General features: G+C 37.2%; 1 protein-coding gene across 7 annotated transcripts in view; it reads right to left on the bottom strand.

The window, feature by feature from the left end:
- KCNIP4 (potassium voltage-gated channel interacting protein 4) overlaps positions 1–14,166 on the bottom strand; it is a 430,246-nt gene that overhangs the window by 6,572 nt on the left and 409,508 nt on the right. For all 7 annotated transcript variants that reach the window (XM_040588373.1, XM_040588329.1, XM_040588363.1 and 4 more), the window contains 5 exons: positions 10,672–10,741; positions 5,706–5,776; positions 1,610–1,717; positions 399–503; positions 7–69 (listed from right to left, as the gene is read on the bottom strand). In XM_040588373.1, the coding sequence (XP_040444307.1) occupies positions 7–69; positions 399–503; positions 1,610–1,717; positions 5,706–5,776; positions 10,672–10,741 (417 nt within the window). The remainder of the gene's footprint in view (positions 1–6; positions 70–398; positions 504–1,609; positions 1,718–5,705; positions 5,777–10,671; positions 10,742–14,166) is intronic.

The following is a 14,166-nucleotide window of genomic DNA, read 5'->3' as shown; positions in this document are numbered from 1 at the left end:
ACTTACTTTCTGGCAGCTCTCAATGAATTCATCTATGGTAACTACTCCATCTTTGTTTTTGTCCATTTTCTGTTCAGAAAGAATAAAAATGTATGTTTATTCTCCTGAAATCTTGTGTAAAACAAGTCCATTTTATTATTAACTTCAGTTATATGTCAGCCTAGGAACGAGGCCAAAGTGCTGTAAAGATGTTACAAGTAGTGTATTAGAATAAGCTTAAGGAGCTTATTGTTGAAAAAGCAAGGTGTAATGAGTAGATCTGAGAAACTTGGGATTGAACCACAGAGAAGAAAAAGGATTACAAAATTGGGAGGATATGTAAAATTGTGACCACAATGAAAATCTTGCCATACCTGTTAACAGAGAAGTCTTTTGGGAGCCTGTGTTACCTGACTCACCTGGAAAAATGTTTCCACATGTTGTCTAGGTGCATCCTCCTTGAGAACAGGATAGGTGCATTTCCCCATCATATCATATATTGCTTTCATGATATCAAGCATTTCCTGAAAAGAAAAAAGTCTGTGTAATGTAGGTGCATTGTAGACACTGCTTTAACTCAGAACACATAAATTTTTTAGGATTTACATTTTAGAATACAATTTTGAGATTGTGCCTGTTACTTTACGACTGAACGAGATTGTGCCTGTTATTCTATGACTGAACAGCTTCAAGAAGGAACTACCATGCTTCTAGAAATTCTAGCATGTTAGTTCCACTTTCATAGATACATTTGTTGAATAGATGCAGGTGTATGATTCTGATTTTAAATGATTTAGAATATGTGCAAGTTGATGGATTGTGGGAAGAATCTTCTGAGGTCTTGTGAATAAAACTAAACTGGAAAAGAAGTTCCAAAATAGCAAGTGGATTGCCAAAGCATATCAGATTCTTGCAGCTTTTTCCATAGCAAAAACAGAAACACCCGCGCATACATCTGCACATACACAGAGTCCTCCTTTTATATCAAATTTTAAGAGAGTGAAAACTATAAGAATAATTATAAAAACAAGTCATATACCAGTATGCTGAGAAATTATTCTATAGAACATCCTTTTATAGTAACATGAAGTGTTTCTCTAAAAGTGTAAAATTATAAGGGTAATATATATATATATATTTACATAAAGACCCAGTTTTGAAAAACCATGTTTTTTATGAAAGCACTCATTTGGTGCCACTGTAATTTAAGTGTGTGTTTGAATCCTTGCAGATTAAAAGATGTAGGAATCATTTTATATAAATCCTCTTTCAAGCAAAAATTTTTGGAAGTTAAGTTCATAAAATGAGTAACAAATACGGCTCACGTACTTCATTCTTTTTGTCCAAATTATCCTACCAAACTACTTTATTCTAGTGACTGTATGTGCAAATACATAAGTTGAGGCCAAACCTAAAGAATTCTGATCTTTTACAATTTCTGTGAAGATTTTAAGTTTTCAATTTTTATATCTGCCTTTAAAATGAGAAAATTACTTTATTGTTAGCATGTCTAGTTTAATATGATATGTTTATTTGTTAATATGCCTAATTTTACAATGAAGCCATTCTTCTTTGAAAGCAGGACTTAGATATATGACCTTTCAGTGATTAGTGTAAAAGTAGACCTTACCTCTTTAGTTATATATCCATCCTTATTTATATCATACAAATTAAAAGCCCAGTTCAGTTTCTCCTGTACTGTCCCTCGGAGTAAAATTGAAAGACCCATTACAAAATCCTAAGTAGACAAAAAGTCTTGGTCAGTTAGGAATTGAGCAGATTTTCACAAACACTCAGAAATCCAGAATAATGCATTTGTCAGAAGCATGGAAATCTGGAGAGATGTTTTGTTTCTATTTTTTTTTTTTTTTTTTTGCTTCACAGTAAGTATTAAGGGATGCTGGTTTTTTTTAAATAGTTAACAATCTAGGCACTGTTTGCTACAGTCATAATTAATAAGTAAATTGAGTAATTTTCTATAAAATAAGCCATAATTTTCTGTTGGTGGATTTATCCTCTCAAATGCCTTGCCTAAGCACTTCCTGTTGAACTTCATAACAGGGAAAAGCAATTGCCCGGGTTTAATGGTCCAAGAAAAAAAAGCTTAAAGTGCGAGCTAGATTAATCTGAGCACAGGGGACCAATGTTGGGAAAACTATCTACTAAGGACCATTAAATTCTTGTTAAATCTATACCTTGTTGGAAGTGGCATATGTGGTTCCCAGACCTCTTAGATCAATCTGCTGCAGTCCACATCTGAAACTCCATGTATGCTGCAGTACACCTCGCTACTTAAAACTTTTACTATGTGATAGTGAATAATATTTACTATGTGTCCATGTACCACCTGACTGCTTTTGTGACCCACCAATGCTCTATTGCTGTAAAACTATTCCACAGAAATAAATCAGAAGACATTCAAGATTATTTATATGTAGTATTTATTATATATTTTTGTTTTATAATTAATACTCTTCTGACAGCACAAACCTCATTTACTTTTAGTGAGCATCTTCCAGATTGGAGAAAATATCAGCTGGGATTTGTCATCACCTGTCTTCTCTATTTCTTAGCGTGCTAACTTCTTTTAAACAATGGTGGTTTTTTTCCTAACTATCTCCTCCACCTTCTTCTACTTGACAAGCCTGTAAACCCAAAAATTTGTGAAACTGTCTCCATAATAGGTTGAGGAGAATATGGCAACATCTTATATTTAAATGTGCATTTCTCCATCACTGGCAAAGACATATAGGAAGTCTTAGAGTAACATTAAAGCAGTGAAAATAAAAGCTGAAAAATTTCTTATCAGCACCAGCAAAGTTTATGCATTTCCTTAGAACAGGAACAATGGAAAAGACTGCAATGAAGTTAAACGTAAATTATAAAGGTGTGATGTATGACACACACAGTGAAGCATACGCAGATATCATGGCTTCAGATGGTCTTGTAGGCACAGACAGCTCTCTTGACAGCTTCAGTCTTTTTGATGATTCAAGTGGTATGCTCTGGGTTTTCTTAGTCTGTCGTAAATACCTGGATGCATGAATCTTAAAAGAGTTTTGCTCAACTTGTCTACATCTCAATGACTAATTGGGAGTCACAGGATTAAATCTGCAAGCAACTCTTTAACAGTGTACTATTAAGTATGAAAATGTTCACAAAATTCAGAACAGACTTAGACAGATTACATTATCAATTAACCTTTTTAATTCAGTACCCTGTCTTCAAATCTTTTCTGCACTGTTTTACATTCTTGATGTAGCTTTGCCTGAACTCCTTTGCCAACATCTCCGATAATTTTATTTTCTTAGAGTAGTACACAGGGTATTTTGGGCTGGATCCTCAAAAAGAAAAAGGTTCTGCATGGTGGAAGGCAATGTGCCTGTCAGAGGCAGTATAGCTATGGTAGCTGTTAAACTGGTAATCCAGTGCAGAATGCCACAGTAAAGCAACAGTGCTAAGGGTAGCAGCTAAGCTCAGAGAGCTTCTGACTTTATGCTTGTTACCAACAATACAGTGACTTATGAATCAAGCACACCATTTAGCATGAAGCATGAACCCAAGGCCCCATTACAGTATTAGAGTACATAGATGTGTTTTCCTTCCTGGTTTAAACATCTGATTTCTGGAGAGAGAGAGGAGTTTTACTTTTAGAGCCTATTTGGTTTTGAAGTAAGATTCACAGTACTGCTTGGACATTTACATCCCCTAAGGATGCCAACGCTGTCCACTGAGGGACAGTCCTGCTCAGCTGAGCACCTGATAAGGAGAGGTGCCTCTGACCTAGGGTCACAAAGGAGCCTAAATCTCTGGAGGGGGTCTGGGCTGAGGCAGAAGTCTAGGTCAGGTCTCTCTTGAGTCTGTGACGATGAAGTTAGAAGCACAGAAGTCTGTGCTTTGGTACTTGCCTTTACTCCTTTCCACAGCTTCCTATTTCTAACCTGCTAGCTTCCTGCTGAGCATGCTAATACCTGTGAAGACCATTTGTCCATTAGCTGCCAAAGTCTCCTGTGCCTAACTTTGATTCTGCAAGAAAGGGAGATGTCTCACTGAAAGGTTGCAAAATGGAGCATCATTGCAGCTGTACTGGAGCTTCTGTGTGCTCAGTCACACAGCCTGCCCACATGTCAGTTCTGCACTACGGCTGTATAGAGCTTCTGGTTGTGATCTGGGATTAACTTGTATTTGTTTTTTCCCCGCAGTGATTAATTATCTCCTAGCAAGGTTGTTGATGACTTTCTGATTGCTTTATCCCTCAGTAAATCTTTGGGGAGACCTAGTTCATTAATAAATTAATTAACAAGCTTAATAGTGTGCTGTCTCAAATCCATAGGAAAGCTTAAAATTATTCCATCTGATCATGTGTTCCTTTATGTCTTGTTCAAGGCCAGAAGTGGGTAGGCAGACACCTAAATCCATTTCTGGACTTAGATCACAGAATTTTGGAAAGGAATCAAGTGATGAATGTTTGTCACAGAAGTGATGGAGCCCTGGTGCCCGTAAAACAAAGATCACTAAGGAGGAGCTGCTGTTAAGAGGAAATATATTTTATTTAGTAGAATCATAGAGCCATTTAGGTTGGAAAAGCCCTTTTAGATCACCAAGTCCAACTGTTAACCCAGGACTGCAAAGTCCATCACTAAACCATGTCCCTAAGCACCACATCTACATGCTCTTTAAACACCTCCAGGGATGGTGATTCTACCACCTGCCTGGGCAGCCTGTTCCAATGCTTGACCATCCTTTCAGTAAAGATTTTTTTTACTCATACCCAATCTAAACCACCCGGTGTAGCTTGAGGCTGTTTTCTCTTGTCCTGTCACTTGTTATCTGGGAGAACAGACCGACCCCCACCTGCCTGCAACCTGCTTTCAGGTAGCTCTAGAAAGCGATAAGGTCCCCTGAGTCTCCTCCTCTCCAGACCTCATCTGCTCCTCATCAGACTTGTGCCCCAGATCCTTCACCAGATTTGTCATCCTTCTCTGGACATGCTCCAGCACCTCTACGTCCCTCTTGTAGTGAGAGGCCCAAACCTGAACACAGTGTTCGAGGTGCAGCCTCACCAGTGCCAAGTACAGGCTGACAATCACTGCCCTTGTCCTGCAGGACACACGATTTCATATTGTACACCCTGTTTTCATCTAAACTATTGCAGTGAGTTGCCCTTTTTACCATGTCATGCACTGATGACATCAGCCTTTGCAGGTGGTGACATCAGCCCTAGCAGAGAGGCAGAAAACTGTTTTGAAAACAGACTGGGCAGTTAAATGGAGGAAGAATGAATTTCAAGCCCTTGTGCTTTTAAATACATTCACTTTAAAGCCTTTTTTTGTAAAGCCTTCTCCTGAAACTAATAGTGTGAGCAATCCTGTTTTGGCTGAGTCATCCCCGTAACATTAGTTGTAGTTCACAGTCCTTCTCACCTTGCAGGAGGAGGAAGACAAGGATTATTTTATATAACTTATGTATGAATTGGGGTAACTTTTAAATGAGCAGATTTATAAAAATATTACATAGCAGCACAATCTGAGTTACCATTTTGGGATATACAATTACAAAATAATAATAATGACTTCTGTTAATACCTTGGAAAAACTTGAAACTTGAGTCACATAAGCTAAATTTTTCATAATGTGAGCCATATAATAAAAGCCACCAAACTGGACTTAATTACAAGGAATGACAAAATATTCAATCACAGAGAAAGAAGTAACAGCATCACTTACCTCAAAACTTACAGATCCATTATGATCAGTGTCAAATGCATTAAACAGAAAATGTGCATAAGTTGTGGAATCTATAATTTAAAACAGTAAAAAATCCATAGTAAGCACCTCTCATTTCATTTATTTTCATTCCATGAAAAAAACTGATACCAAGATACATTTTGATACCAAAATTTGATAGCAAAACTAAATTTTCAATTCAATTTAAACTTTTTTTTTTTTTTTTTTGGCAGGGGAATAGGGATAAATTATAAGTGCAAGCATGTAGGTAGCTACATTGTTAGGAACAGAAAATCTAAAATTATGGTCTAGAATAACTTTATTGATTTCCAATCCTATTTCTCCTAATCACTGATATCTGAATGAATAGCAAAGAAGTCATGTTATTGTACTCTGAAACAACCTGTGTTAATGGGAACGCTACTTTATCAGTTAAATGACCATGATAAGGAATCTATCTCATATGTTAAAAAAGAAAAAATGAGTTAATTTGTTCACTTTAAATGAGGGAAGCAGATGCTACCATCTGTGCATCTGGTGTGTTGTTTTTACTCTGAAGACAAGCCTGTTACCCAACAAGCTGAGCTTGTTGGAAATCTGCTGCTGTGTTCGGGTCATATGCTCACCCACAGGTGGGGGAGAAATCTCTCCAGAGAAGGAGATTTGTAAAGCTGGTTTGCTGCTTAATTCCATTCCCATGTACATCCTATGAGGGCTAGGTGCTTAAAAACCTTGAAAAAACCTGGCTGTGGGTAGCTGAAGTGGTCAATAAGTCTCTGAAAGATGACCTTAAACAAGTGACCCCTTCACTAATTATTTGTACACCTTCTCAGCCTACTGAACAGTGCATATTGACTCATTTCAGAAACACACAACAGCACGAATATGAATCTGTCATGCCTCTAACTTTTTGTAAAGATTCATCTTTCCATTTCCACCAAATGCCTTCTGAGAGGCACAGCCTGCTCCAGGAGTAATACACTGAAAAGAGGGAGCGTCTCTGGAGACTGCCCTGTTGATGTGAGGTCAGCTTTCCTCAGTGCCTTCTCCATCCATAAAAATAATGCAAATTAATGTAGTCTGAAGTATTGTTTACTTTTCATACTCATTGCTTTGCTCTTTCTGCTTCATGGATTTACATTAATGTTAGGTTAAGTAACATTAACCTCACAAACTTTTAGTAAAGTGAGAAGAGCTATGAAATCTGTGTCTCCCTTGCAGGACAAACCCCTCCCATCATGGAAAATTCTCATCACTGCTGACATGCCTTTTTCTGATTTCTTGGCACTAAACCATTTGACCTTTCATATTAATCCTAAAAACCTGTACTTGTCACAGCCCAGAATATTGTTTTGAATTAAACTGAGTGATAGTCTTGGGTCACTCACCTGAAATGCCACCTTCTCCCCAAAGAACCAAATATACCAAAACTCAAAACTTGGTACTTCACGGATTCAGACCTGATATTAGTAAGTAAAGTCTCTGATCTTACTTCAATATGTTAATTTCATATGATGTGAAATAATTGTAACAAGAAAAACCTTTGCAACCTTTAAACCCTGTGTCTGTTAAAGCATTTTCAGAGATTAAAAAAACCCCACTATCGAGATATTTATTAATTCAGTCATTAGTGCAATTGCTTAAGCATGCTTAAGCATGACCAAGCAGATCAATTCCCACTTTAACTGAAGAATGTGAATTTGTTGAGTTTGGTTTACATTTAGGATTTTAATAGTCATATTTTCTATAATCTACTGAGAATTCTGTTGTGCAACAGAATATACTATGCAAACCATCTTCAGGGGAAAGAAACATATTATAGAAGTATAATTACTGAATTTTAAATAGCTTCCTATTCTCTAGGCATTAATTTCTTAAAAAAACATATTAAATATTCCTCATTACTTCCTGTAGATTTACAGGAAACACAAAGGTTAACACACACACACACACAAAAAAAAAATACTGCTTTTTGTCCATACGTGATACAACATACTACTCTTTTTGTATGATGGTATATGAAAAAAACACCTCCAGTTGAATAATCTTTTATGTCTAGTAACCCCTTCTGAAAAAATAATTCAGAGGTCTTATTCAGGGCTGTTTGTTCAGGCAACTCTTGTCTAAAATTTTGCCTTCAAAAAGACGTCAGGATGAGGTACACTGATCTTTTAATTACAGCTACTTAATATGATTCCCCCTTGCCCCCACCCCCATAAATATTGAACATTAGTCATGTTAGGAAAAAAGCTTAACTTTTTAAATACTTTTTTTTCTTTTCAGGGATCTGATAATATAACTTATAGGCTAAACTGATATTCTGACAGGTTGAGACAGAAATACATACTAAATCAGAATTCCTTTGAAATACACTGTTAAAGCATTTTAAACATCAGAGACAAAAAATGGCAATCATTATACATCCGAGAGTATGCCTTATCAAACAGGGAACCTAACCCGTCCTGTCCATAACTGAGGAGTGTAATGGTTATTCAGTGTGTGGATTCAGCTCTTCTGCTGTTCCCACAGAATGTTTTTCCTGAAATTTTGAGGAAAATCTACATAAGGCTTTCACATTTGTGTGTGCTCTTTATGTACAGCTAAGGACGCATGTGGCTGCATGGAGGCCATGGAGGATGGTGAGAGGGAAGCGGATAGTTCCTGATGGTCACTTCTCGATGCTCTTCACAGAGATCTCTGAAAAAGCTTTATTAAGAAAGCTAAAAATGCTGTTGCTAGTACACAACATCTGTTACTGATGAGTGAATTATCTGGAGGTGATACTTTTCCACCCTGCTAAAAATCTAACTTTTTAACTGTATTCTATTAAGGTTAAATGAAGCAAGAAGAAAAATTACTTTTTTTTTTTTTTTTTTTTTTTTTTTTTTTTTTTTTTTCCCAGGGAAGCATAGCTCCCTTGTTGCAAATAGAGTAACTGCATTATTGAAATTGCAATGAACATAGTAACCGTGTGTTCCCGTATTGCTACTAAGAAGCCACAAGTTTTATAGGGAGCTTGCACCAGGACAGAATATTATCAGCTTGCAGCTTTGTTTCCGGCGGTTTAGCTGTGACAGCAGTCTCTCAAGCTGATCAGGTTTCTAAGTTTCATTGATTTTATTTTTGTGATGCAACTATAGCTTTATATAGGTGGCAGAAACAGGTAGTTATTCTATATAGGAGTAGGTATTTATGGGTCTAACATAACGATGTAGTGGAGAGAACCTTTTGCTTTGTACAGCAGCAGAGGCCTCGAGCAGCAGAGAGCTGGGATGCAGCGCAGAGGGGAACAGGCATGGGATGAGAGGGGACAGGGCGCAGGCTAGCACTGCGGTCCCCACAGCTATAAACAACTCACCCATGGTCAGTGAAACGCAGGTGTGGAGGTGCACAAAACTGGGTTTAGGGGTAGCAAAGAGAACAAAGAAGTGTAAAAGTCACCACCTATAATAGATTTGGATGTAATGTGGAGCTGCAAACCAATGGAGAAAAAGGAAGGTGTAAAAAAGTGTTAGCAAACATGGAGAAATGACCCCAGGCGAATCCCAGAGTGAGGAAGAAGAAAGCACCAACATGAACACCCTATCCCCCCCAGGGAAGGACTCTAGTTGCCAGCAGTCCACTGCAGCCCCCATCCCTCCTCCAAATGATGCCACTGCCTTAAAGGTCCAGAGGAACAGCATAAGGGTAAACGCTAGCACCAGCAAAAAGGGTAGAGACTAAAACCAGTATGTCTCCATCTTAATTACATTAATATTCTTTCCTTTCTGTGACAATTAGGTCTGGACTAATAAAGATGAGGCTTTTAAGATTACATTTATTCTCACAGTACATTTTAGTTTTACTTTCATCAAAGGTGTGCATTCTCATTGCCCATAAACAATTTTGAGTGTCACAATAGGAAATGTAATTTTTTTTTTTATCATTATTTTAAGCGTAGTAAAGGTGTAGTAAATCACATGCAAAGAATTATTTTTTGCTAGCCAGGGTAACTATAAAATATAATATCTGAACTGTAGATGTTAGCCTGGCTTAAAAGCTTAGATATAGAAATAATCAGTAGGCAGGTCAACTCTTTTAGCCTTTTGTTCTTCCCTATTGAGTGCGCCTACTTGTTAAGGATTTCAGTGATGGTAATCCACACTGAATGCTGCTCTTTACCTTCTAGGTCTTTATTCAAAATAAAACTAATTGGGAGACATTTTGTTCCTACCAATTAAGTGTGTGGGGGAGTTTAAATACAAATGAAAAGAAAGCTATGAGCAGTCCCAGGGAAACATGCAAATCTCAAGAGATGGGGAGAAGATGAAGAGGCAGGACTGAAGAGGTGTAGGAGAATATGAAGAGGAAGGATTGAATGGTAAAAGCAAGAGAAAGAAAAGAGAGGAAAATTGTTCAAATTAAAAGAAAATCTAACATTCAAGACAAAAAACTGTTGTACATTTTTGTGCTACCTTCATTGCACTAAAAGATAATGAAGATAAATTAAATCCCTGGAAAATAATTAATATAAATTAGGTTTAGCAAAAAAAAAAGCCCTTGTTTAAGTAGAGAAACCCCATAGAAGTCAAGGGGGTTCTGCCATCAATATTAGAGGGTACCTGTATAGAGCCTCCTACAGTTTTCATTCCTACTGTGAAAGGTTTTGTGGAATAAAAGAGAATGGGGAAGACTGTGTAGAAAGTTTAAAAAGAAATAACACAGAGAAACCTGGTTTTCAAAGGTACCCAAACACAGGTTGTAACTTTGTAACAGAAGACTGACTTCTTGTAGTTATCATTTCACTTCATTCAGAAATATATACTTTAAAATGTACCCAGCCATCAAGGAAGTACCTCATGAGTTCAGACAGAACTTGAGACAGCAATAGTTTTAGTCTGAACAACAGGCTTTTTTTGGCAGACTTAGGAACTAACACATAACTCTGTGTTCACTGTAGTACTAATTATGTCTGCCAAGTACTCACCTCCCTGGGGAAAGAACTGAGAGTAAATCTCTTTAAAGGTTTCTTCATTGACAACGCCACTGGGGCACTCCTGAAAAAAAGTGAAAGACAAGAATTAATACCATCCAGTCTGGTTCAGTCAAATCATGTATTCATGAGACCCTACAGAACATGTGTGTGACTGAGAGTTTAACATGTCTGATTTTGAACTTTCAACCAAATATTCATGCATTAAATGTTTATCACTTAGAAGGATGTTCCCAAAGAGTTCCCAGGGGACAAAAATTTCTTCTATGCTATATGTCTCCACTTCAGTCTTAAGATCTGAGTGGCAGACATGAGCAGCACCCATGCTGCTGCAGTGTGTGGAGCTCCCGGTGTCACTGCGAGCAGAGCTCCCACTGCTGCAAGCAGCATTTGCGTGGCATGGAAACCAAGCAGGAATGTACACTGCATTTGCAGTCAGGTATTACTGACAGAACATGCAATCATGTTCCACCAGAGGAGTTACATTTAATGAATTCAAAAGACCCTGCCACAGATCTTATTCAAACCTTGCAGATCCTTCTGTCTCTTTACATCTCTTTTATAAACTGACACATGTAAGGAAGAATAAGCAATTACAAAGAAAATTAAAGGAAGTAAAGGAGAAGAAAAAAGAGCATTAGAGTGGTGACTTGACAAAAATGACTTATGTAAAGCAGAAGCAATACCGTATTGTTTACCAAGTCACACAAACATCAAAGACCAGACAGCCAACTTCTAGCCCTGAATTTGCCAGTCTTAGCAGATGACTTTGTGCAACGCACTTAATCCCTTTTTGCATTAATTCCTCTTTAACACAGACAGTGAAAAAAGCCTGGCAAGCTCTTTAAAAGGAAAGTATTTCTAGAAGAAAGTTAAGAAAGAAAATACGGATTAAGTGTTGAGGTTCATATTGCTGTGATATTTGGACTGACGGCTCAAACTTATATGCTCCTAGTCCTAAACTAGAGAAAGTAAATAGCTTTAAATGAAGATAAAGAACAGTGTAACATCTTCTACCAGTGTAATAACAGCTTTTCCTGTGAGAACAAATAATATTTCTATTAGATCAAACAAGTAACACTGAGGTATTCATAGTTCTGACAGCTTCTGCTAAGAAACAAATAGTGTAATCTTGGTGATTAAGAGATGAATGCACCACCTGAAAAATGCATGTCAGATCTGTAGATCTGTGATTATTTTGATATATGTCACTTATCCTCAGCCTAAATCAGCTCTTCACCATAACTAAGCATGTGCAAACGCGTAGTCAGAAACAATTCTGTGTCATCAGAGCAGCAGACATACAGCGGTCATGGAGTATGAAGTATGAACTTATTTGTTCCTGGTCACAGAGGCTGCCACTGATGGAGGCAGAATTAAAGCACAGGTCTCTTAGAGACCAGGTTTGTACTGACAGCTGGGCCACACTGCCTTCCAAGCCAAAGCCTTTGGGGAATGGAAGGAACAATGAAATGAATCTACCATCTCTACCCTTTGTCAGGTAAGAAGCAATCCATTAATTGAGAGGGCATCTCCCTGCCTGTCATGTATTTATGCATAAGGGCATTCTAAAACGTCTCTCCCTGCTTTACCAGCTTCCTAAACGGACTGCAACCGGATGGTCTAGTGTCTCTGTGTCCCCCCTGGCAGGTTTACTATGCTGCTTGTGCAGCCTTCTGGACTTGTATAAGTGCACACAAAAGAGCAGTACTTTTACTTGTATTTGAAGCACAATAAAGAATACATCAGTGAACTGTTCAGGTACTTACTGATCTAACACTAAAGTTATTCAATGTGGAAAACTTAACAAAGGCATTTCGTAAGTTCCTCTTACAAGCATACATTGGTATGTATAGTCTACTACATCATTCCCAGACCTGCTAAAGGAAGAATAACGCAGGCTTCTCCCCAAAATGGGGTGGGACCGTCAAAGGGCAATGCAGTATTTCAGAATATGAAAAAAGAAGCCATGGGTTCTTCCTGTTCTGCATGTAATTTCTTTTCAGACAAAAAGTTAGGCATGTTTTGAGTGAACTAAAAAGAAAACCTATATTTTTTGATTTGTGCAACTCAAAGTTTTCCTTTTTTTAAAAAAATTACTGTCATAAATAATGGATGAGAAAATGTGTGTTTACATCCATCTAACTTCTACGGCTTACTAACATGCAAAGCATTTTTTTACTTTTTCCTTGGACAAGAAAGACATTCAAAGTATGTTAATTTTGCAAAGACTGCTCTCCCCTTTCTTACAGGAAACACCAGCAGCTCCAACTGTGTCAGTCCTTAGTCTGAAGTTGTGAAGAGCAGGACTTCTATTTCCTGGCTGCATTTAAGTATTGTGATGTTAGAGGAGAATTAAAGGCACTCTGGAAAAAATTGTCTGATTTATTCTTTGTTAGTTCAAAATAAGTTAGCAGCCTGTTTTTAGAGAAATACATGACCTACATACCTCATTTAAAGGTAGTACTTCTTTTCTGTCACACAATGAACTCCAGTTTCACCATACTGTTTGAAAGAAACAATGCTTGAAAACGCAACCCACTTTCATAAGATTACATATTAGTAGAGGCAGAAATGACCTCTTGTGTTTCTAGGTTGACCCTCTGTATTTTCCTCTGCTCTTTACCACAGCATTACTAGTAACACCTTAACTCTTCCATCCTTGGAGGTTTGTAGTAAATGGTATCTTAAGGACATTCATTAAAAGTCCATTATGCCAGCCAATTACTCTTATCAGAAATATCAGTTCAAACTTTTCTTTCTTTAGCTTGCATCTTTCCTCTGAGACTCTACAACACAGTGAACATTTTTGTTCTTAAATAATTTTAGTCTAACTATACACGTAGCCAATATAATTTACCTCCAGGACTGCTTTTTCTGGACTCACAGATCTGACTTTTTGTTTATCAGGAGATTTCTCTAGTTCATGAAAGAGATTTAATATTGTAATTGTTAAGCAAGCCCTGTGGCTTTATATCAAGTTATTGCTAACTTCCTCCATTGTACCAACTATAATTTGAAAAATCTTTCTAACCTTTCATTAAACTCTTATAAAATAGAGGAAAATAATAAAATAGTTTGAAAGAAGAATGTGAGGCTTATTTAAATCGTTTCTATACTCTTCTTTCCTCCAGGTGTATATAATTTATTTAGTTACAGAAAATTCTGTTTGACAGTCTTTTAAAATTGCATTAATGATGTACTGTGTTTTCCTTCCGGAGAATAAAGAGAAGCAGTTCATCTTGAACTGTTTTTCCTGAGTCCAGTACTCTCTCCTTTAAAAAGAAAATATAAACCAGCAGAAAGAAGAGACAGAGAAAAATAAATATGATTCTGCCTTTTGATGATCTCTCTGGCTTGCAATTTTACCGCTGGGAAATTACACCTCCAGCACATGGTCTTATGAACCACTCCAAAACCTGTAAATTATTTACAAGCTTCATGCTCTCTAAGCTGTCTTTTTCTTCAGTATTTCTAAGAATACTGCAA

Source organism: Falco naumanni, chromosome 1 (assembly GCF_017639655.2).
Source record: "Falco naumanni isolate bFalNau1 chromosome 1, bFalNau1.pat, whole genome shotgun sequence".
Lineage (NCBI taxonomy): Eukaryota > Metazoa > Chordata > Aves > Falconiformes > Falconidae > Falco > Falco naumanni.
Note: the sequence above shows the minus strand (reverse complement) of the source record. Positions and strands in the feature narration are given on the sequence as shown.